Raw genomic sequence first — 21,804 nt, 5'->3', positions numbered from 1 at the left:
GTTTTACTAATAATATCTTGTTTATCACTATTATGCATAAAATAATACACTAGTTTATATATCTGGGTTTCCCACTACACTGCGAGTTCTTTGAGGGGAAGAACCATGCCTTGCTCAACTCTATAACCTCACAGTCATGGTACCTGGCCCATTATAGGAGCTCAGTAAATGTTTGTGGAAAGAATGAGCAGAAAGAGAGAGGATAAAGAATTCCAGATGTAGAGGGCTGCATTACCAAAAGCTCTGGACCCATATGTATTCCTTTCTAATTAAATTTGGTTTGAAATAATGGTAAAACGTGACAGCTCTGGTTGAGTGCTCCAGGCTGGTCATAAAGGAAGACGGCCTAGACTGTACTGAGTGGTGTCTAAAGGGGACTGAATACTGACATGGGCAATTCACAACATGGACTGCCTGTGTTGGGTGGGGGTATTGGGACAGTTATCAACAGGCATGTGGTCTGCACTGGGATAATTTTTATTAGATCAGGGAAAGCTTTTGAGGGAGCTGAGGTTTAACAGGAGGCTGGTAGAAACCATGAGTCACTGAAACACCCCATAGTCTTTCTTTCCCAGCTTCTCACATTTCAGGGCCAGCATGTTAATCATGGGTGTTGGCTCCAGAGTCCTGATTCCTGGCTGAGTGGCCTCCTCCTCACAGAAGCAAGGCTTGTATACCATTTGTGCCTTGAGGAAGTTATTGGAAAGAGGAAGCAAGAATAGATTGCTGGCAGAGTCAGAGTTGAAAAACAGATGGAGTGGGGAGTGGGGAGTGGGAAGGGAGAGTTCGGAGAGCACAGCAGTTCCATTTAACACTGTCATCAGTCATTCTCTAGAAGTCAAATGCCTTCCACAGCACATCGACATTCATCAGAAGGGGCCCTTGATGTGAACTCCCTCCAGCCTACAAGGCCCACACGGCACTCACAGATGCCTCAGCACCGGCAAGGCGGACTGGGAAGCCATCTAGTCATCTCTTTCCTTCCCTTCTTCAGATGGGACCACGCATAAGCCATGCAGGCAGATGGCTTTACAAACTGGGACTTTCTTCTGACACTTGAGTCTCTGAGCTTCAGCTAGGCCCCAGCAATCAGCTGCAGTCACTGAGATAGAATCACGCTCTCCCCACAAACTCCTGGTTGGCTAAATACTAACTTTGGTGTCACCCGCAGACTGCCCACAAATATTTTGCCCACAAAATGATAGTTCACAAATGCAAATGAATAATGTTCTTTGTCTCTTGAACTAAGAACGGGAAGGGCACCCTGGAAGAGGGCACCTGTGAAGAGATGTGAGTCACCACCCACCCGCTTGCTCTTCCTTTGGTTCTGTCTGGCTAATAACCACTTCTTGGATTCAGGTACACTTGTGTCCTAGAGCGTAAAACCCTCACATATCTCCACGAAGCACTGTGGAAATCCGCAACTAAAATACAGAGGGAAAGCTCCTTTTGAACAAACAGTGAGGGAAGGCTGAGAAAAAAGGCAGAGACCACAAAAGCCATGGAGGCAGGTGCAGAGAATCCACTCACACAGAGAGAGGACTGACTAGTGCCACGAGATCCCGGCAAGAGACAATGTATTTGCTCTTTGACCTTGGTCAACAGATCTTGACTGAGAAGCTTCCATGAGCTGGGCACTATGCTAGGTGCTAAAGCTCTGTGCCACACTGGCTCATCAAGAGCACTGGACAAGAACATGAATTCTTGGACCCATAAGGCTTTCAAGCACTTTCTATTTCAGAACTATATTCACCTATAGCCAGGCAAGTATATCAAATAGTCCGATCTCCAGGGACTTATTATTGTAAACAGCAACTTCATGTGCCCAGGTATAAACTGACCTACATGACCTTCCCAGAAAATGCAAAGTGATTCATCATGTTGAAATGGTAAGCTTGACATTTTGTCTTGCATTCACCAAGGCATCTGGTGACTAGACCTAGCAGATTCTGGAAAGAATAATGGGAGAAAAGTAGGCAAAAGGGACTCAAACCCGAAGAGGGATGGGAGAGGTATTTGATAAATTTTGCAATTTATCAAAACATGAGCTATGGGAGGGTGCTTATAATCCATCCAAATATGAGCTCAAATATCTCATTTTTCATTTGCTATCTCATTCAATTATCATTAAAAACACCATAGAGAAGGCCCATTGTCCCCACTTTACAGTTAAAGAAACAGAAATTCAGAGAACTTAAGTTGTCCATGTTTTCATAACTAATGTGAATTCTAGATCAATTTGATTCCAAAGCTAATGCTCTGTATAAATACAAAGCTGACCTTTATGAGTGTTTACTCTGAGCAAATTTAGCATGTTAAATGTTTTAACTCAATCCTTACAGTTACCCTGTGAAATGGGCACTACGCTTACCTGCATTTTCCTGACACAGAAACCAAGGTACAGAGGAGTTAGGTAACTTGCCCAAGGTTCCACGGCTGACAGGTGGAAGTGCCCAAATCTACTGAAGCCAGGCCCCCCCTGCCGGCCAATTCCACACCACCTCTCCCGGTCACTCGGCATCCACTCACGCTGCAGCGGGGCGATTACAGAACTCAACTTGGCATCCTAATGACTGAACATATTCCTGGGAACCTCTAGAGGGACACAGGGCAGGGGTAAGGGGGTCTATGTGTGAGCTACAGCTCAGCTTATAAAATCCCCTTCTGTCCTTCAGAACATGACATCACATGTTTGAATCGATGATTTATTGGCTTAATCTTGGCCCAGTTTCCAGACAACAGTGAGCTGAAGTCTTAACAATTCTGACCTGCTTTGTTGCAGACTCATGGGGCCACCATTTGCCTCTGTTGTGATCATGGTTTCTGGAAATCCCTCTGGAGTTTCTCTCTCTCAAAAATAGATCTCATTTGATCAGAGAGAGGCTTCCTCCACGGCATCTCTCGGAAACACTATCTAAATCCCCACATTCAGGTTTCCAGCCTCGGCTCTCTCCAGAGAAACCAGAGAACCAGGATAACTACGCTGGACCCCATGAGAAGAAAGAGAGAGGGAAGCATCCCCGGGGCCCCTTCCACCCCCATCACTCACCCCCACTCTTGCTAAGATGTCTCACACTTCCATTCCCACCGTGCCAGATAGCAAACTTCCTGTTTTCCAAGGGTTCTGTGAGTCCATGCCACTGGCCTCTTTTCCATTCTTGAAAGGGAACCCTGATTTTCACAGCCTGGTGGTGTATTTATGTTCCTTTGAAGCCCGATTGTGAGCTCGTGTTTTTCAAGATAAAGGTATTTAATTTCCTTGGAGTTCACCAACCACCTTTTTGTCTAGCAATTGTTCTGTAAAGACTTCAGTAATCCAATCTCCTTGAATTGGGATGCCGGCATCTGTGAGTGGCTAGCGATATTTCTTTTTATAGCAGCTAAGTGAGAAAATAAATAAATAAGTGTTTTTTGAAAAGAAAAGGCAGAAGAAAATGAAACAGCTTGGAGTGGAGCCTGTTCCTTTTTGTAATCTCCAGTTTTCCACAGGATCTGCTGTTTCATTTTTTTAGCGAGGTAGGGAGGTGGACAGTCACCCAGCTATGAGCAGGGAGAGTCAGAGGGGGCGAGGAAGCTAAGGGGTCATGTTGCGGCTCTTACCAGAGGCAAGCAAGACCTGGCAAAAAGACTCGGGATTGGTGGCATTATCACGATGTTAGGATTCTTCTCTGGAATTTGGCAGTAATGTTTGAGCTGTAATATTGGATTAGAAGTGGGGTAAGCACCAGTTCCTTTTCTTTGAAATTTCTCGCATTTTAATAGGATAACAAAGTAGAAAAGGATTATGTTAGGCACTGGCGTTATCGTCTGGTACATTCTAATTAAAACTGCAGCCACTCTCAGTTTCAGAGGTCTCCGAAAAACAGACCCACTCATAGTTTCTTTCACCTCTATCCCTCTCTGCCCGTTCCATATTTCTTTCCTTCCTTTAGGCACACGTGAAAGCCAACTGATTCAAATTCTAAAAAACAAAGATCACCTAGGAGCTGCTTGGGAAAGCAGGTGAAAGCTACTGCCCTCTGTTCAGCCTGAGACACAAGAAAAACAATGTTCTTAGGTCTCAATTCTTGGTGAACACTTAAAGACGTAAAGCCCGGGTGCGGTGGCTCACACCTGTAATCCCAGCACTTTGGGAGGCCGATGGGGGCAGATCACTTGAGGTCAGGAGTTCGAGACCAGCCTGGCCAACATGATTATATCCCGTCTCTACTAAAAATACAAAAATTAACTGGGCGTGGTGGCACGCACCTGTAATCCCAGCTACTCAGGAGGCTGAGGCAGAAGAATTGCTTGAACCCAGGAGCTGGAGGTTGCAGGGAGTCAAGATCGCACCACTGCACTCCAGCCTGGGTGACAGGATGAGAATCTGTCTCAAAAAAAAAAAAAAAAAAAAGATTTAATGGAAGAGATGTTTGGGTCATGTTGGTCCTGTTTTTCCAAATCCCCTGGACAATGAATTACACACCATAGTAAGTTTGACAGTTAATTTACGAGAGAGAGAGATCAAGCAATGGCACCTCCCGTTTCAGGCTAGTGCTTCTTACTTGGTTTGGAAGAAGTCACATGCAGTTTCGCTTGGCCAAGAAGCCTCTTAGCCTCTCTGAGTAATGTTTGCTTGGGCTGCAGCCATGGCACAAATGGGGCCACCACATTAAACTGGCACTAGCAGCTATGGCTGGGACAGTAGCTGAAGTCCTGGCTTTCAGAGTGATTTGCATAGCATCTCCCAGACAGCTCCACTCTGAAACATTGCCTCTTATTAATACAGCTCACCCTCTTGTTCCAAAGGATGACCGTAGAGAGACAAGTTAACACTGGCTGGCTGATAGCACCCAGAAATCTTTGGATGCATTTGGGACCTGGGCAGGATGACTTCCACTGTTTATTTTCCCTTTCATCTGTTCAGTTCTCTTCTTCATGCCAGGGAACATTTAGTCCCAAAGTGCAGTGGAGAGAGGCCTCCTGTTCACTTCTTTCCATCTTTCCTGGAAGCCTGATCTCCCTCTCTGCCTCCCCTCTCCCTCCACCCTGAACTCCACTGTCAGCACAGTCTTCTGAAACTGTGGAACCATCTAAACCATTGTGGATGCGGAACTGTTTCCAAGGCCAACAACTGCAACAATTATAACTTTATATTTCTATTCCACCTCCAACTTCCATTTCCACCACATGGGCAAAAACATAGAGACTTTTCAGTCATTTCATGTTTAAATTTGCTTAAATCTAGTGTCTTCTTCATTCCCCCTTCTTTCCGGGATGTATTTCAGGTTTGTGGTTGTGTCATTGTATTGGGGTGGGGATAGGTGTCTGGTCTTATGCTGTAGTCCACTTAGATTTCCAATGTCTTTGTCTGGAGTTAAGGAAAACTCAGGCTTTTCACTGGGCCCTCTGCTGTGGGTCCCTATGTGCCACCTCTTACGTCCCCCACTTCACTGAGGCATGGCACATATTTCTGGGGTTTGCCAAACTCCAGAAATATGCGTCATGCCACAGTACAAACTCATTACACAGCCAAACTCCCCAGATGCGAATTCTTCTCTGCTCCACATGTACCACCCACAGCCCCTGCACAAGTAAAAATCTCTTTAGAACTCTTGGAATACCCAGCTAATTCTGGGAGTGCTATCTGCCACGCTCCGGCTCCCAGGAGGGCAAGGACCAAGCACATTTTAACATGTCACTTCCTGCTCAGAAGCTCCTGTCCTGGCCAGGGCATCCTTTTATCTGATTTGCTGAGTTGGTGGCCTGGTTCTTCTATTTCTATTTTTTTTTTTCACTCCTACTTCTAGCATCAACTTTTTGCCCAGATTCTATTAGGAATTAACCTTCTGTATTCCAAAATACTTCTCTAGCAAATCAAAAACCTCGCTCTCCAAGGACATTATGTCTGCTGTGAGCTTTAAGAACTTGTTTTGGAACTTAAAGCCAATAATTTGACTTGGTTTCTCCCAAGGCAATAACCATCCCCTGGGACCATGAATGCCAGCAAGAGCTCAGAATTCCGTCCCACCACACCTGCTTTCCGTGTGCCACATCTCACCCCAGAACCTTTGATGGCTACTGCCAATTCTCCCAAATCCAGCCCAGGGCACTGTTGCTGTGCCAAGGAGTCTGGCAAAGCTGTGGCATGCTGTTGGGGCATCTTCCTGGGACACTGATTTTACTTAGGGCTTGGGTGGGAAAAAACATTCTTACATTAAATAAACATGCCTATATTACAGAGTAAGATGCAACATTCACATGTATTTTTAGGACAGAACAGAAGACTTTCAGGAAATTCCGAACAAGTAGGCTGCTTTAGACAATGTCCTAGATCCCCAACAGTTCCCATTTAGTCTCCTCTGCTTTTGGCTCCTCCTGTGAAAATGCGTGAGACAGACTGGTTGCAGTCCAAATACCTTTACCCAGTTTTCAACTCTCTCTTAAGTCCAACCTCATCCTAGCTATTCAAACCGAGTTCTCAGCGTAACACCTGTGCCTCACAACAGTCCTAAAGCAGCGATTCCTAAGGGATGCTTCCAGATCCAGGCCATGTGCTCTTAAAGCCTTCCCTGACCATTCCACAGAATTCATCACTTCCTCTTCTGGGCTTCCAGACATTCTCTTTATACCGCTATTAAAACTCTCCCACACTGCAACCATTACAGCAACTATCTGTGCCTCTCTCTAGCTTCTAAGCCTCTTAAGGGCAAGGCCAGGTTGTGTTCCTTTTGGTAATTTCAGAGCCTCGCTCAGTGCCTGGTACACAGTAGTTTATCATGCTGTTTGTTGGCAGCAATGAGCGCTACATGAATACTTTCCATGCCAACATTTGGGGTGCTGGGCTCCTGTTTCCGAGCAAACAATCATAAGGCTTTCCAGACTTTTCCTCCTCCAAAGTCAGGAGGACTTTGAGATGCTGGCTCATTCACCTATTCATTTATCTATTGTAAATGAATTGTTCATTGTTTCATCAAATACTGATGGCAGGTGATGTTCTGGGCATCAGGACACAAAAATTAATAAGACACAGTCCCTGTCCTTGAGTTGCTTATTGTCTATGGGGGGGGGGGGAAATGTCAACAGACAGAAAATAAATGTCTTAAGTGTTGATTTTTGAAGAGCCCGTCAGCCTTAGGGAGAAGGGATGGATGGGCACATTCGCAGCTTGGGGACACTATAAAAACCTCTCATTGTGCCTTAATTGCTCGTTCAGGCCTCTCTCTTCTCCAGCACCTCTGCACCACCGCATGCCTTTGGTCAGCTGTTCAGAGGCAGGAACAACTGACTGTGAGCGGACAGCTCCTGGTGCGAGGGCTATTGGGGAAAGTAACTTCAAGCACAGTCTCATGAGTCACGTTAGTATGACCCAGGAGAACACAACAATTGGTAGCTTCTGACAGCTAGCGGCAGTTTTCATCACACATCCCACAAACACTGGGTAACTACTATGTGCCTGGCTCTGTTGGGGAGGCTAGGACCACAGAAGCAAATGAGACTGAGTCTGGGTCTAAGGTGCCGGCGACTGAACAGAGGAGACCAAGATTGCAGCATAGTGTGTTGAGTGCTCTGTCCAAAGTCACAGAAGGCCCCCGACCCACTGTGGTGAGGGGAGAGGGAGATCAAGGGTTTCTAGGGAGACAGATACCTAGACATTTCTCCTATTTCACTTATCAATCAGAGGAAGGATCGATAAGCAGAAAGTCCTTCTGCTGTGGGCCCCAGGTTCACCTCCCCATTTCCACTTTAGAAAGCTGCAGAGCACAATACCACTACTGTTTCCCTGCAGATGGAGGTGAGGCGGCACTCTTTCCTGCCATCCTTTAGCTCACTGTTATCACAGAGCAACATTAACATATGCTGACAATAATCCAATTTTATTTTAGCTATTCCAGGTCCAGCCACATGTTTCCAATCCATGTGTCTTTTTTTCGGGGAGGGAGTGGAGGAGCATTTTGCTACCCACACCTTCCCTAGTACAAACCCATTACACAATCCAGCTCCCCAAATGCGAATTCTTCTCTGTTCCATCTGGACCACCCACAGCCCCTGCACACAGCCCTGCCCACTGCGCTGACTTCTGCTCCACATCCGTCTTCAAGGTGCTTATCTGCCTGCAATGCCCTCCTCCCACAGTGTCGACCTGTTGAGGTCCTGGGCATCTTCAAAATCTAGTTCATTCTATCTAATCCACAAAAGTGTCTTGACACTTTTTTCTGCATACCCCCCATTTTCTTTTACTCTGAACAAGCAGAAGTAATCTCCGCACTTCACCCCCTAGCATTTAACTGTAATTTGGCAAGTGTCAGTAATTGTTTGCTGACCGCTTCCAGTAAGTTAATTTTGTTTCCAGAAGTCACTTTAAGATGCTTGCTGGTAAGTCTGCAGAGCTTTCTTACTCCCAGGCGTGTGAAGTGATGTGCTGGGACACCTCACTGTCACTCAGCACACCCCTATTGATGGAATGTCCGGCTGACCCTTGAAAATAAACCCCCTGCAGGCAGCTGATGGAATCAGACAGCCCGGAAGTTCGGAGAGCAGCAGAGTATGGTGCTAGGATGCAGATCAGTGACAGCTGCGATACACTGGGCCCGGGGAGGAGCCAAGCTCTGTGCTTTTTCACTCTCCCTTCATAGCAGCCCTACAGCGTGTTACTTACTGAACTCATTTTACAGATAAAGGAATGAGGGCTCAGCGCTGTTAACTAACGTGCTGAAACTCACAGACTCGCAGGCGGTGGAGACGGGACTGAAATGAGGTCTGCCCATGCCCTGTATCCATTCATGTCCACTGCTTTCCCCATGGTCAGATCTGGCCTTTGGGGAGTGAAGAGCCAAGAAGTGTGTGGCCTCACTCAGTTCCTCTGAGGGCAGCATTTCCTTTAAATTATAAAAAATACTTGCTCCATATATCCATATTCTTGAGACCTCTTCTTGCAAGATAGAGATCCACGTTTAGACACTGAGAATCACATAGTTATTCATTCACTGTCTCATCAGGGACAATGATTCATGCTGAGCAGAAAAGACAAGCACATGATATCCTTCATTCTGTTCCTCAGCTGTCTTCCTCAGGCAGAGCATGGACAGGTAAATCTGTTGCATATTTTAACAAGGCTGCAGTAGATGGAGTAGTAGATATGGTATGTGACCATATGATTTATGGTCTAAACCAGGCCACTTTGAGAATGAAAGCTGTCTAGAAATAATTAATGGGCATTAACTGATCTACAACAGATAGAAACAAGACTATACCATCCTGGGCAAACTAGGGTAAGTGTTCCCCTACAGAAAATCCTGGGTGCTCAGGCACCCTCAACACTCCTTAACCAAACATCTCAGTCAGGGACTGCTTTCTATTTAGCCAAATTTAACATTCGCTCATTCATTCGATAAAATATCCACATGTCCGGCTCTGTGGGCAGCCCTGTGATACCAACCCTGCCCTTATGAAGCTTACATTCTAGTAGAGGAAGTGGAAAGTAAACAAATACATAAGAAATATAATATCAGGTAGTGATGAGGTCTGAGAAGAGAAATAAGGTGGGGTTAAGGTGATGGAGAGAAATGTGTAGGGTAGGAGTGAAGAGCTCTTCAAGGAGAGGCCAGGAGGAGGGAGCAGGTGCACAGGCCCTGGGGTGGAAGAGCCAGATGGGAGGCTTGGGGACCAGAGAGAAGAGAGGAAGGTTGGAGGGGAACAGATCATATAGGGCCCTGAATTTTATTCCCAGTGGGATGGGAAACCGTTGGAAGGTTTGTGCAGGGGAACCCTGACATCGAATTTAAATTTTTAAAAAGGATCACTCTATCTAGTAGTGGAGAATATATTGTAGAGACGCAAGAATAGGAAACTAAAACCAGGCGATTGTGATTGCACAGGTGTGAGATGATGCGGCACGGGCCAGGGTAGAGCTGTGGTGCTAGGGGTCGGAGGCAGCTGGGTTCAAGAAGCATCATGGAGGCAGAGTCTCTAGGACTTGGAAGCCAGGTGGACACTGGGTGCCCGTGATACACAAGACCCTGGGACAGACCTGACCCCCTGCCAGCCCAGCTTATACCTAGGTTCCTTCCAAGGCAGTTCTCGATGGGTCCTAGAAGTCATTATGTGTACCTGGAATTTGAACATGAGAAACAAGCTACTTTGGTCCTCTAGGGCAGAAGGAGGATGGCCCTGAACGTCCTTACCTTTAGCTCTGTGATCTTCCTCCTTGGGGCACTTCCCTCCTTCCCACCATTTGCGCTTCAGGATTTCCAGGCGGTTGTTCTCCTGCAGCTGGAGAATGGCCAGATCAAACTCGTCCCGGAAAACCGAGCCTGCAGGGGTCACAGGAGAGCCCAGGACACAGGTTGTGAATGCCCTGTTAGGCGTCACTCTGCTCCCCTTCCCGGCACACCTCCTGGCCACCCTGCCTGCTTTCACCTCGAGAGGGGACAGACAGATGCAGCGGATGGGGCGAGCCCATGGGGCCACTGCTCTCTACTCCATCAGGCTTCCCTGGGAGAGTGGGGCATTCTGGCTTCACACAGGGTTCTCAGGTTTTTCTACTTCCCTTCTCTCCATGCTGACTGGCGCATCCAGCCCATGGCCAAACACCCCCAGATGGGTCAAGGAAAGGCTTTCCAGGCAGTTGTACCATCCACCTCCCCAGCCGGACACCACCACTTTCTAAATTAAAAAAGATGGTCTATTCTGGTTAAACAACCTGCCCACCAACACACAGGACACTAGCTGCAAAGCATCCAGTCCACCTCCAGGAGGCCAGAGTTTGTGTTTCTGTGACACAAACCTCTTAGGTGTGTCCAATTTCTACTTTATTTAAATTAATTTCTCATGGCCAGTCACGGTGGCGCATGCCTATAATCTCAGCACTTTGGGAGGCCAAGATGGGAGGATCACTTGAGGTCAGGAATTCAAGACCAGCCTGGCTGATATGGTGAAACCCCATCTCTACTAAAATACAAGAATCAGCTGGGTGTGGTGGTGCGCACCTGTAGTCCCAGCTACCCAGGAGGCTGAGACAGAAGAATCGCTTGAACCTGGGAGACAGAGGTGCAGTGAGCCGAGATCGCACCACTGCACTCCAGCCTGGGCAACAGAATGTGAGACTCCGTTTCAAAAATAAATAAGTGAATCAATTTCTTAGGCACTCGTAACTCTCACTACATTACACCTGACAACTGTTTATCCAGAGAAGTCACTAATCAGTGAGAGAAGAGCCACACCAGAGTGTGAGAATCAGGTCACCAGGTGTTCCCCATCCTCAGCGCTGCCTACTGAGCGCACGAGAACCCACTGGCCTGTCCATCACCTTGTTTCTCCCACTCCCCCTTCCCTCCTCAAAAGAAGGCTTTTTTTCTGTTCAGTACCATTCTTTTTTAATTTTTCTAATGCAATTTTGCCAAGGAGCTTTGGTTCTAGAATTTAGGTTTAATCGCAAAAACAGGCTTAAATCAAACCATGGAAAAGCTCAATGTCTCAGCACAGGCTGAGGCCTGAGATTATTAAGAAAAAGCTGCCAAGAGGCTGGAAAACAACTAAGCTGCCCAGTTTCCTTGCCCAAACTCTATGAAGGCTGGATGTGGACAGATGCCCCAGAGAAGAAAGGCTACTGTGAAGGACCAGGCAGAAGCTTGGAACAAGCAGATGAGTGCTTCTGAAATTTTCACATGCATTGCAATCACCTGGGGATTTTGCTGAACTGCAGAATCTGATTCAGTAGGCCTGGGGTGGGGCCTGAGAGTCTGCATTTCCAACAAGCCCCTAGGTGATGTCCATGCTGCTGGGCCATGGACCACACTTTAAGAGGCAAGGAACCAGAACATCTCCCAGATCTCTTCCAACCATGAACAGCCCATGGCTCCACAGTAGAACCTTCCCTACTATAGACACAACTATGCTTGGACGCCCAAACCCCAAGCCTATAGCACTGGATGCGTGCATGTGATTTGGGCAGACACCAGCAGAGCTTCATGTAGAGTAAGTACTTATTACACGTCTTACACATAGTTGGACCCGAACCCCAAGGCTGCAGCACTGAATGTGTGCAAGTAATTTGGGCAAACACCAGCAGAGCTTCAAATACAGTAAGTACTTATTACACATCTGCAGTGAATGGACACATGAATGAGTTGTCTAACAGAGGTTGTTAGCTGGTGAGGCTAATGAACATTCCAGGTTTAGAGAGAACGGTCTAGCCCAGCAAGGCAGTTCAAGCAGTTTCAAGGCATGTTCAACCCAACCTCCTAAAACACCAGGGGCCACATGAAAGGCCTATTCTGCTTACTCGTTGGTTGCCTACTTAGCTCCTAAGCCACCTGATTAATTTTCCATCTTGTTCCTTGTTTCTCTTAATTTTCCTGGGTCCAACCACATTGCTTATTCCATAGTCAGGCTCTTACATTCCACTTAAGAATGATATACATGCTTGTATCTCCTGGGCATACCCCCAGCTGGACCTAAATCCTGGCTCATCAGTGAACTGTGTAATGTTCTTTCCAGCCTCATGTGGGAAGCTGGGCTAGCTCAGAGTGGACCTTCCCACCTATCCTGTCCTTTCTAGCTGATAGGACCCATTGGCAACATGGTCTGGTAAATGAATTACGGGACTGGAGACAAGCATCCTAGGCTCAAACCCAGCTTCTCTACCTATTCTATGACCTTGGACAAGTAATCTATCAGCTCTGAATCTGAGTCTGTCCTCTCCAGGATGGGAATAACCATATATATCTTGCAGGGGGGCTATGAAGTGAGATAAAATGTGAAAACAGTGTCATGTCAGATATAGAGCAAACGCATTTCCTTCCACTTTTCCTTGGTTATTGATGAAAATTTCCAGAGTTGTGGTCTGTCTTACCCCAACTCTCCATCGTTTTGTTCCATGAAAACTTTGGAAGCATTTGAAATTTAGGTAAAATTTGTTAAATTGCTAGAGTATCATCAAAGTGTGCCTTAAGTTCATTTTGTAGTTCATGCTATCATCTTGAAACAAAATGTCAGTGAGTATATCTCTCAAAGGGGTCCATAATCTGTATTATTAGTGGACACCAATGAAATATAATGGTATATAGAGGGTGTGGAGGTTTATGGGTACCCGGAGTGAAGCCTCCAGTTCACAGTGCACAGAACTCCTAGTGCCATAATTTACAGAGTTCAGTGATGAATCATATTATTACCTATGTTCATTTTCTTGGTTTCTGATCAGAATTTAAGTCATGTGCTTTTGTCAAATAGTGGTGGCTCATGCCTGTAATCCCAGCACTTTGGGAGGCTGAGGTGGGCGGATCACCTGAGGTCAGGAGTTCAAGACCAGCCTGGCCAACATGGTGAAACCCCATCTCTACTAAAAACACAAAAATTAGCTGGCCATGGTAGTGCATGCCTGTGGTCCCAGCTACTCGGGAGGCTGAGATACGAGAATCACTTGAACTTGGAGGCAGAGGCTGCAGTGAGCCTAGATAGTGCCACTGCACTCCAGCCTGGGTGACAGAGTGAGACTCTGTCTCAAAACAAATAAATAAACATATATATATGTATAATATATATATATATTATATATATATGTATATTATATATATATTATATATGTATATTATATATATGTATATTATATATTATATGTATATTATATATATATTATATGTATATTATATATATACACACACACATATGTAATAACATAGGAAACCATGTAAGAGATGAGAAGGATACTAATATCCCCCAAGGCAGGCTCAGTGTGAGACACTAAGGTAAGGCACCTAACTAGATTATGAGGTTTAATCCTCCCAACCCCATATGGTAGGTATTAGAAACATAATTTTATGAATTAGATAACTGAGGCTAAAGAATGCACCTAAGGTACCACAGTCAGTAACTAGAACACATCCCGGGGTCTGCCTGACTCCAAGCCTGTGCTCTTTACACTCCACAGGTGTGAGTGAATCCTGCAAATTTACAGAGTTTTGAGCTAAGGTAAAGATCAACAACAGGGATGTGTACTGTAAATACAAAGATGAGCATATCATATACCAATTTTCTCCCAGAGACTGATGGCCTCGATTCCCGCTTCTTCCCCTGTTGCCTTGTACAAGAACACCCTCATGCAAGAACAACCCTCTACAGCAGGGGCTCTCTATGGTGTGTGTGTGGAGGGGGAAGGGTGCATGTCAGAAGGGGCTGGAGAAACATTCAGATCCCCTTCACAATCACCACAGCAGCCAAACATGTCCTCTCCTCATCTTCTTGGGGAGGTTCCATTAGCAGGTGAAGGCTCAAAGTCCAAAGTGTGAATATCCTTTTAAAAAGCACAGCTAGGATACCTTTCTGGAAGCCAAACATCTCTACCCTCCTATTAATAGAATGAGACGGGGTGACACCCAGTCAGCAGGCCGAACACCAGAGCGTTCCTGTCCCTTCTCAATGACCCACACCAACCTACTGTAGATGGATCAGTGAAATCCACAAATAATTTGAAAGCCATTTCATCTAATCATGGCCGTCTCCTTTAGAAGTAAACTTTTCACTGGTGATGCTAACAAATAGCAAAATTAACTGATTTGAATTTCACCATCTCATCCTTCTTTCCACTGCTAGTAGAGATAGCAATCAACAGAGAAATGGCCAAGGGGTAGCAAGCAAGAAGAAGAACAAAAGGCCTAAATACACACCAAAGGCATCAATGCCCTTTAATAATTAGTATTAGCCCTTTAAATTAGTTAATCAATCAGTAGCTAATCAACTAACTCTTTAATAATCAAGGATTGAACACTTGTCATTGATTAAAAGAAATATGTGTGTTTGCTTTAAAAAAAAAAAAAAACAACTTTAGAATGCCCACCTAAAGTCACTGTTAAACTGGTTCTAGCAACAGGGGTTACTGGATTCAATGCTGCATTCAGTGGTTTGATCTACCCTGACCCTGTCTGGACAAAGCTACCCAAAGAGGCTGTTCCTCTCCCGCATACCGACTGGCATGCCAATCCCATAGCCCTTGGTGTCCAGCAGGCCCCCAATCTGAGTGAGGTTGCAGTTTCGCTGCCGATAGTACTCGTTCATGGTGGATTCCAGGAGGAAGGCGTAGTTGGAATTCAACACCCTGGCGATTCCCTCCTCTGTGCTCTTCACAAACACACTGGGCTGCTTGGAATACATGTAATTCCACATGCGTTGGTAGGTCTGGTAGCGGGAATTCTGGGAAAAGAACAAAAGGAAGCAGGATTGGGAAAAGAGGAAGGAAACGTTGGTTTAAAAAGAGAGGGAATCAAAGTGCACCTTAAGATGCTGGCCCTTCCTCTACTCTACCCGCTGATCACAGACAAGAACCTTTTCCCTTTCTGTCTCTCAACACAAGATGTTCACTGTCACTGTGTAATGGCAGAGGAGGGAGTTGTGCCTTTGATACCTTTTATAGAAAGATGAAGAGGCAACAGGGCGCTAGGGCCCTGATTTGGTAATCGGTTTTGCCTCATCTACCCTCAAGAGCTCTTCTACTGCCAACCTCCATTTTCCGGCAGAACTGAAATTCTGGTTGGGTACCTTCCTTGTCCCTCAATTTGGGGCAGTGAACTTAGGTTCATTTAGGACTATACAGAGATACCCTTTGAAGAAGCAGTTTCGCTATTTTCTATGCACCCTAAACCAGTTGATCCATCACATATACGAAGCTGGCTGCTCTGTTACAAATAATAACAAGTCAGAGAACTCTGGGGGTCTATCCAAACCCTGTGTTTGCACGATGACTTCACCGCTCTCTGTGCCAGTAGGCACTGAGACTTGCCTGGAAAACAGAAAGCTGAAGGCATTGGACTTGTTTCATGTGAAAATGAACTTCTTGGATATTAGGTTGGTTAGACACCTTTTAACCCCAGGAGAAACGTGCTTCCCAAGAGAGCTTGAGGCACATGAAAACCACTATTCCATCTGGTCTGGCTGTCAGTCTTGGTGATCAATCAGTTTGCCTGACGGCAAACACATCGCTGTGGCAGGGCTTTCTCCTGAGCCTTGCAAGGGAAACTCAAAGAAGCCAACAGGTCCCTATCTGATACCTATCAAGTCTGGAATCAATGAAGCCAGTTTGTCTTAAGCTGGTGTTCCTCAAACTTCAGTCATTCATGTATGAATCTTGCTCTAAATACTACCTATACGATTTAAATCACTTGTTAAAATGTAAATGTATACGTTAACCTCATTCTATGCAGTAATACAAATAAAACTACAAGTTTGATTCACTGCATATATACACATTTTTTCTAATGGCCATTAATATAAACATGAAACTATGGCAATGAAAAAATGGTTCCACCACATTAGACCTAAAATCATCTCAAGTATCACCACTCTGGCACTGGCTGATATTAACACAAAGTTCTTTTGGGACCTCATTCCAGGTGTATTTTGTGGAGCAGCAGATAAATGAACCCCATGTGGACCTCCAAACTATATGTTCAAAAGAGATAATGAGATGACGAGAGATGTTTTTATCTCCAGCAGACAAACATCTCAACTTTATTCTGCCCAGTTCCCGATGTTGGTGAGCAACCAAATGGGGTTTACTTGGAAGAAGGTCATGCTGGAGCCTCCGTGAATTGTGCCATACTCAATGGCGGTCTGGTCAGCCAGGTCATCCACTGACTCAATGGGCACATCCATGCGCTGCACGGTCAAGAAGGCTGCCAGGTTGGCCGTGTAGGATGAGATGATGATCAGCGTGAATGCCCACCTATGTAGGAAAAGACGAGGAAGTCATCATTGCCCGGGCACTCCCTGGAGTCTTGGCCCCCAACCCCAGTCCTGCTGTGACATGGGAGAGACCAGGCATCTTTCTTCTGAAAGAGCTTTCAGCTTAGTGGGGGAAGAGAAAGGAGGCAGGGCATATGATGTCAACAGAAATGAATCGAGTTGGTGAGCACTGCCTGGAAGAAGACAGCTGATTTGTTTTTCTTATTTCCTAAAGGAGATGATTATTGGGTTATTATTCAGAAGAGGTATAGTCCATGCACATGAGACAGTTTTGGAGACTGTGAGAAATGAGCTAGTGAATGAGCTGCGCGTGCCAGCTCCAAGGGCTCTGTTCAGAGCTAGAGCAGGAGGGCTTCCTCGCCTCCTCGTGCTGAAGCCAACCTTCAAATGTGCATTGCCAGGCACTGATCATCTACCATGAGCTACATCCACTATCTCACTTAATCCCTACAGCTCAGGAAGGCAAAATTCTTATCCCAATTTTACAGGTGAGGAAATTGAGGCTCAGAGAAGTGAAGCAACCTGCCAAGTAACACATTGATATATATTTTTTTTTTTTTTTTTTTTGAGATGGAGTCTCACTCTGTTGCCAGGCTAGAGTACAGTGGCGCGATCTCGGCTCACTGCAACTTCCACCTCCCGGATTCAAGTAATTCTCCTGCCTCAGCCTCCTGAGGAGCTGAAACTATAGGCACGTGCCACCATGCCCAGCAAATTTTTGTATTTTTAGTAGAGATGGGGTTTCACTGTGTTGGCCAGGATGGTCTCCATCTCTTGACCTTGTGATCCACCTGCCTTGGCCTCCCAAAGTGCTGGGATTACAGGTGTGAGCCACCGCACCTGGCCGATAAATTCTTTTTTTTTGGAGACAGGGTCCTGCTCTGTCGTTCAGGCTGGAATGCAGTGGCTTAATCAGGGCTCAATGCAACCTAGAACTCCCAGGCTCAAGAGTTCTTCCTGCCTCAGTCTCCCAAAGAACTGGAACTATAGGCGTGAGCCCCTGTGCCATCTGATAAATTTGTATTTTAAAACCAGTTCTGTAAATTGTAACAGAAAATCTTTAGTAAAGATGACCTGGTGAAAAGCACCTTTGAACTGCTGAAAGGCTGGAATTAGAAAATACTCTCACAATGGTCATGCCATTTCAAATTAGAAGATTGTTTTATTGAATCGACAGAACTCATTTAAAATTAGAATAATTTTGCAGCTCAGGCAGCATATATCCTAAATCCCTTAAAACCTGTGTGTTCATTTTAGTGGGTTAAACAAGCCTTCTCCCATCTGGTCAACAGTATGGAGCTACATCCCAATCCCAAGGGGCTCAGAGAGAGATCGTAGCACAGTTTGGGATGGAGAATCACAAATTCTGAATCAGTGGAGCCTGAGTTCATGAGGCTTTATCCATTATAGAGACACTGATGATGGATGCATACGATTAACACACAGAACTCGGCAACTTGCTGCTGCTGGGTCGATTTTCAAGAGCAGCAGGTCCCATTGCCCTTTTTGCCATTGTGACCAAGAGCTCTTGCTGGCTGCCTCCCCAGGAGTGAAGCAACAGGGGCCTCCTCTGACTCGATGGGCACGTCTACCTGGCAGACCACTGGCAAGTGAACTGGGTTTTGGTTCTGGCTGTGTTCCACTGTGAGACCGTGGGGAAACCACTCACCTACGCTGAGCTCATTTACTTGTCTAATAAATATGTGGGGATAATCATGCCTGCTCTGCCTGTCGCTGGAGAGTTGTGAGATAAAATGAAGTAATATATCACGAGTGATCAGCAATCTGTAAAGGACTAGAGGGATGTGAGATATAGAGAAATGTCTAGAGAGACCATCAGACTGAAAATGGGATGAAAATCACCTGGCTGCCTCCTTCTGCCTTCCCTATCTGTGACCTGTGAGTAGCAGGTGTCCCTCTATGCCCAAGGTCTGCTTTCCCTTCTCCTGCTTCAGCTCTTCTCCCCTATTGGAAGGTGCTTCTCATGACCATCCCTAAGAAGAGGCCTGGGGCAGGGCGGTCCCCAGGAGGAAGCCAGCGCTCTGCAGCTGCTTAGCTGTGGTGGCGTGTGCTGGGGGTTAATGAGCCCTAGGTGTGGACATGACTCAGAGATGGCTACACTCTGGCTACACCCCAGCTGGCTACTTAGGCCACTGGTCCCAAGGAAACTGGTCAGAGGGCACAAGCGGCTCAGTGCAAGCCCATCGGCTCTGCTGAAGAAAGGGAATGATGCCCGCTTCCGGAGGGGTCAGTGGAGCCTCGCTCCCGAGTCAAAGGGCATTTTCAGTTGTCAAACTGGCATTCTCTCCAGCGACATGGCGTTTTCTATCTCATGCTCTGGGTGAGGAGGTCAAGGTAGGCCACGATGGCCCTGTCTTCTGACCCCCTACTCCTCCACGGAATGGACCAAACCGAGGCCCTGATTTAAGAACTAGGAACTGTTAGTGTGCTGGGAGAAAAGCGCACTGACCACCTGGAGTCGGGGCTGGCACAGGCCTGTCACAGCGGCTTCACATTTGTGCTGAGCCCCTTCCCACACACGCTCTGGAACAGAGTGACCAAGCCACCTGCGGCCAGCTATTTAAAGCAGCGCTGAGTCCTCCCCTCAGGACAGGGCAACCTGCAGGACGGCTGGGTCCTGGAGGAGGGATTTCCTGGGGTAAGGGTGGAGCTGACAAGCGGATGAAGTGGGCAGTGGGGCCCTAGCTGCATCCATCCGTGTGAGCAGGCACTCCCCAGAAGGAAAAGCCCCAGGGAGATGAACATCCTGGCATGCTCCTCTCCCAGGGCTTCTGCCCAGGTTCCCGGATGTTGTGGGACTTCCGTGACTCTCCTTGCTGGGACTGTCCATCCTTCTTCCTGGGGACCTGAGCTCCCGTTCTCCATGGTGATCTACTCAGTGACATCGCCAAACTATCTGGTAACAGGCGAGCATCTCGCCCAAGTTTAAATCCTGCTACATTTGTTGTTTATCAGGGAAAATGGAAACCCCAGACAGGAAGGCGTGGCTGTCTTAGCTGCATTTTCACCTTCCTAACAGCCCAGTGGCTCCTCCGGTAATTCTGTCCAGACCACCCACTCTGGGCACCAGTACTCAAGGGTGGAAACATCACCTGTCCTTTTCCTTTGGCTAAACAGGCTGAGAAGGAAGGGAGAGAACCAAGGTCATAAGTCCTGTACGCTATGGCAGCCAAACCCACAGCAGATCTTTAAGAAAGGATCAAAAAAGTTGTGTTCTGCAAATGTGCCTCTCCAGGCTATATATATATATATATACATATATATATATATACACATATATATATATACACACATAAATATATATATACACATAAATATATATATACACATAAATATATATATATACACACAAATATATATATATACACATAAATATATATATATACACACATAAATATATATACACACACACACACATATATACATACACACACACACACATTTGTTTCGTTTTGTTTTTCCTTTGCCCCCATAGTGGTCTAATAACAATGACCAGTCCATATGTTTATATAGCACTTTCAAGTTTTCAAAGAGCTTTCCCACACATTGAATCATTTGCTCAACTCTGAACGACAAGAGTTTGCATTTTCCCACACCTACTGAGATGAACAGGTCAGCAAGCCCCCAGAGCCAGGGGCAGAGACCCAAAGCCTCAGAAGGCTGGTAGAGGGGGCGTGATGTGGCAGCCAGGCTGGCTTCCTCCTGCAGGGACTTCCTGCCAGCAGGCTCATATTTGCATACATCTGCATATGCCTTCTCAAACCTCAGGTCATTTTCAGGTCAGGAAGTTACCATTGCTTTGCTGAAATTCATCAAGGCTGTTTTGTCACCTCCTCTCCCTTCCTCCCTTTGTTCCCGTCTGCATCCAGACCCCAGAGAGTGAGTAAGGGGAAGGGGACCAAATGGCACAGAGCAGGCCCCATCCATTGCCCCAAGCTTCTGAGTTGGCAGAAAGCACTCGGCTCCTTGCGTGGGTCTGCTGTAAGAGGCAGAGGCTCTGGGGCTCTAGCAGCTAGAGCCGGCTTATCAGACGGCCCCTTTTGTGTCCCCACCCCACTTGGCCTGGTTCACCTCTGCCTGGGGCCTTACCAGACGCCACTGACACAGCGGGTAGATAAGGCGCGAGGGGCGATGGTGGAGCCCTGCTGCATGAACCCCCCGACCGGAAACCAGAGGCTGTTGCCCAGGGAGTACTGGTTCACCAGGAGGTTGCACCGGCCCTGGGCACATGGGTGTGGGCTGTACCACTCGTAGGGCGTCAACCTGTGGGAGAAAAGGAACATATACTAGTGCCACGGAGGCGGGGTGTGAAGGGACATGGGCAGGCTCTTCTGGCTGGTCTCATCTCTGAGACTGGCCTGTGGCCTTGACCAAGCCACTTCCCTTTGCTGGACTTGGAGTTTCGCAACCAAAAAAAAAAAAAAAAAAAATGAAGCAGGTCGAATTGGGTTGATGGTTCTCAAACTTTTTTTTAATCAAAGAGACATTTTTACCCTCAATAAACTCTGATGTGGAACACCAAAATACAAAATAGAGGATGGCTGGGTGTGGTGGCTCATGCCTGTAATCCCAGCACTTTGGGAGGCCGAGGCAGGCGGATTGCTTGAGTCCAGGGGTTCGAGACCAGCCTGGGCAACACAGCGAAAACCCGTCTCTACTAAAAAATACAAAAAATTTAGTCAGGTGTGGTGGTGCGTGCCTGTAATCCTAGCTACTCAAGAGGCTGAGATGGGAGAATCACTTGAGCCCGGGAGGTAAAGGCTGCAGTGAGCCAGGATCGCACCACTGTACTCCAGCCTGGACAAACAGAGTGAGACCCTGTCTCAAAAAAAAAAGATGAAAGTGGAGCACTTGAGGCTAGGAGTGTCAAGAGGTGGACAGGCTGGGAAGCTGCTTGTTCTGTCACTGCCACTGACAGGGTGATGAGAACTACGGTTTGAAGACCCCCAGCCTAGAGCAGTGGTCCTCCAGCCTTAGCCTACCTCAGAACCACCACGCCGGTATGCTGACACAGATGACTGGGCCCAGCCCCAAAACTTCTGCATCGGTAAGTCTGGGGTGAAGCCTAAG

The 21,804-nt window shown here is 46.6% G+C and overlaps 1 protein-coding gene across 1 annotated transcript in view; it reads right to left on the bottom strand.

Moving 5' to 3' along the window:
* The window catches only part of GRIK4 (glutamate ionotropic receptor kainate type subunit 4), a 436,221-nt gene that overhangs the window by 10,877 nt on the left and 403,540 nt on the right, over nucleotides 1-21,804 (bottom strand). Inside the window, exons 15-18 of the mRNA XM_010357001.2 lie at nucleotides 20,824-20,997; nucleotides 16,528-16,693; nucleotides 14,940-15,165; nucleotides 10,164-10,292 (exon numbers count right to left, since the gene is read on the bottom strand). Coding sequence (XP_010355303.1) covers nucleotides 10,164-10,292; nucleotides 14,940-15,165; nucleotides 16,528-16,693; nucleotides 20,824-20,997 — 695 coding nt within the window. The remainder of the gene's footprint in view (nucleotides 1-10,163; nucleotides 10,293-14,939; nucleotides 15,166-16,527; nucleotides 16,694-20,823; nucleotides 20,998-21,804) is intronic.

This window comes from Rhinopithecus roxellana, chromosome 15 (assembly GCF_007565055.1).
Source record: "Rhinopithecus roxellana isolate Shanxi Qingling chromosome 15, ASM756505v1, whole genome shotgun sequence".
Lineage (NCBI taxonomy): Eukaryota > Metazoa > Chordata > Mammalia > Primates > Cercopithecidae > Rhinopithecus > Rhinopithecus roxellana.
The sequence above is the reverse complement of the archived record's forward strand: the minus strand, read 5'-3'. Positions and strand labels throughout refer to the sequence as shown.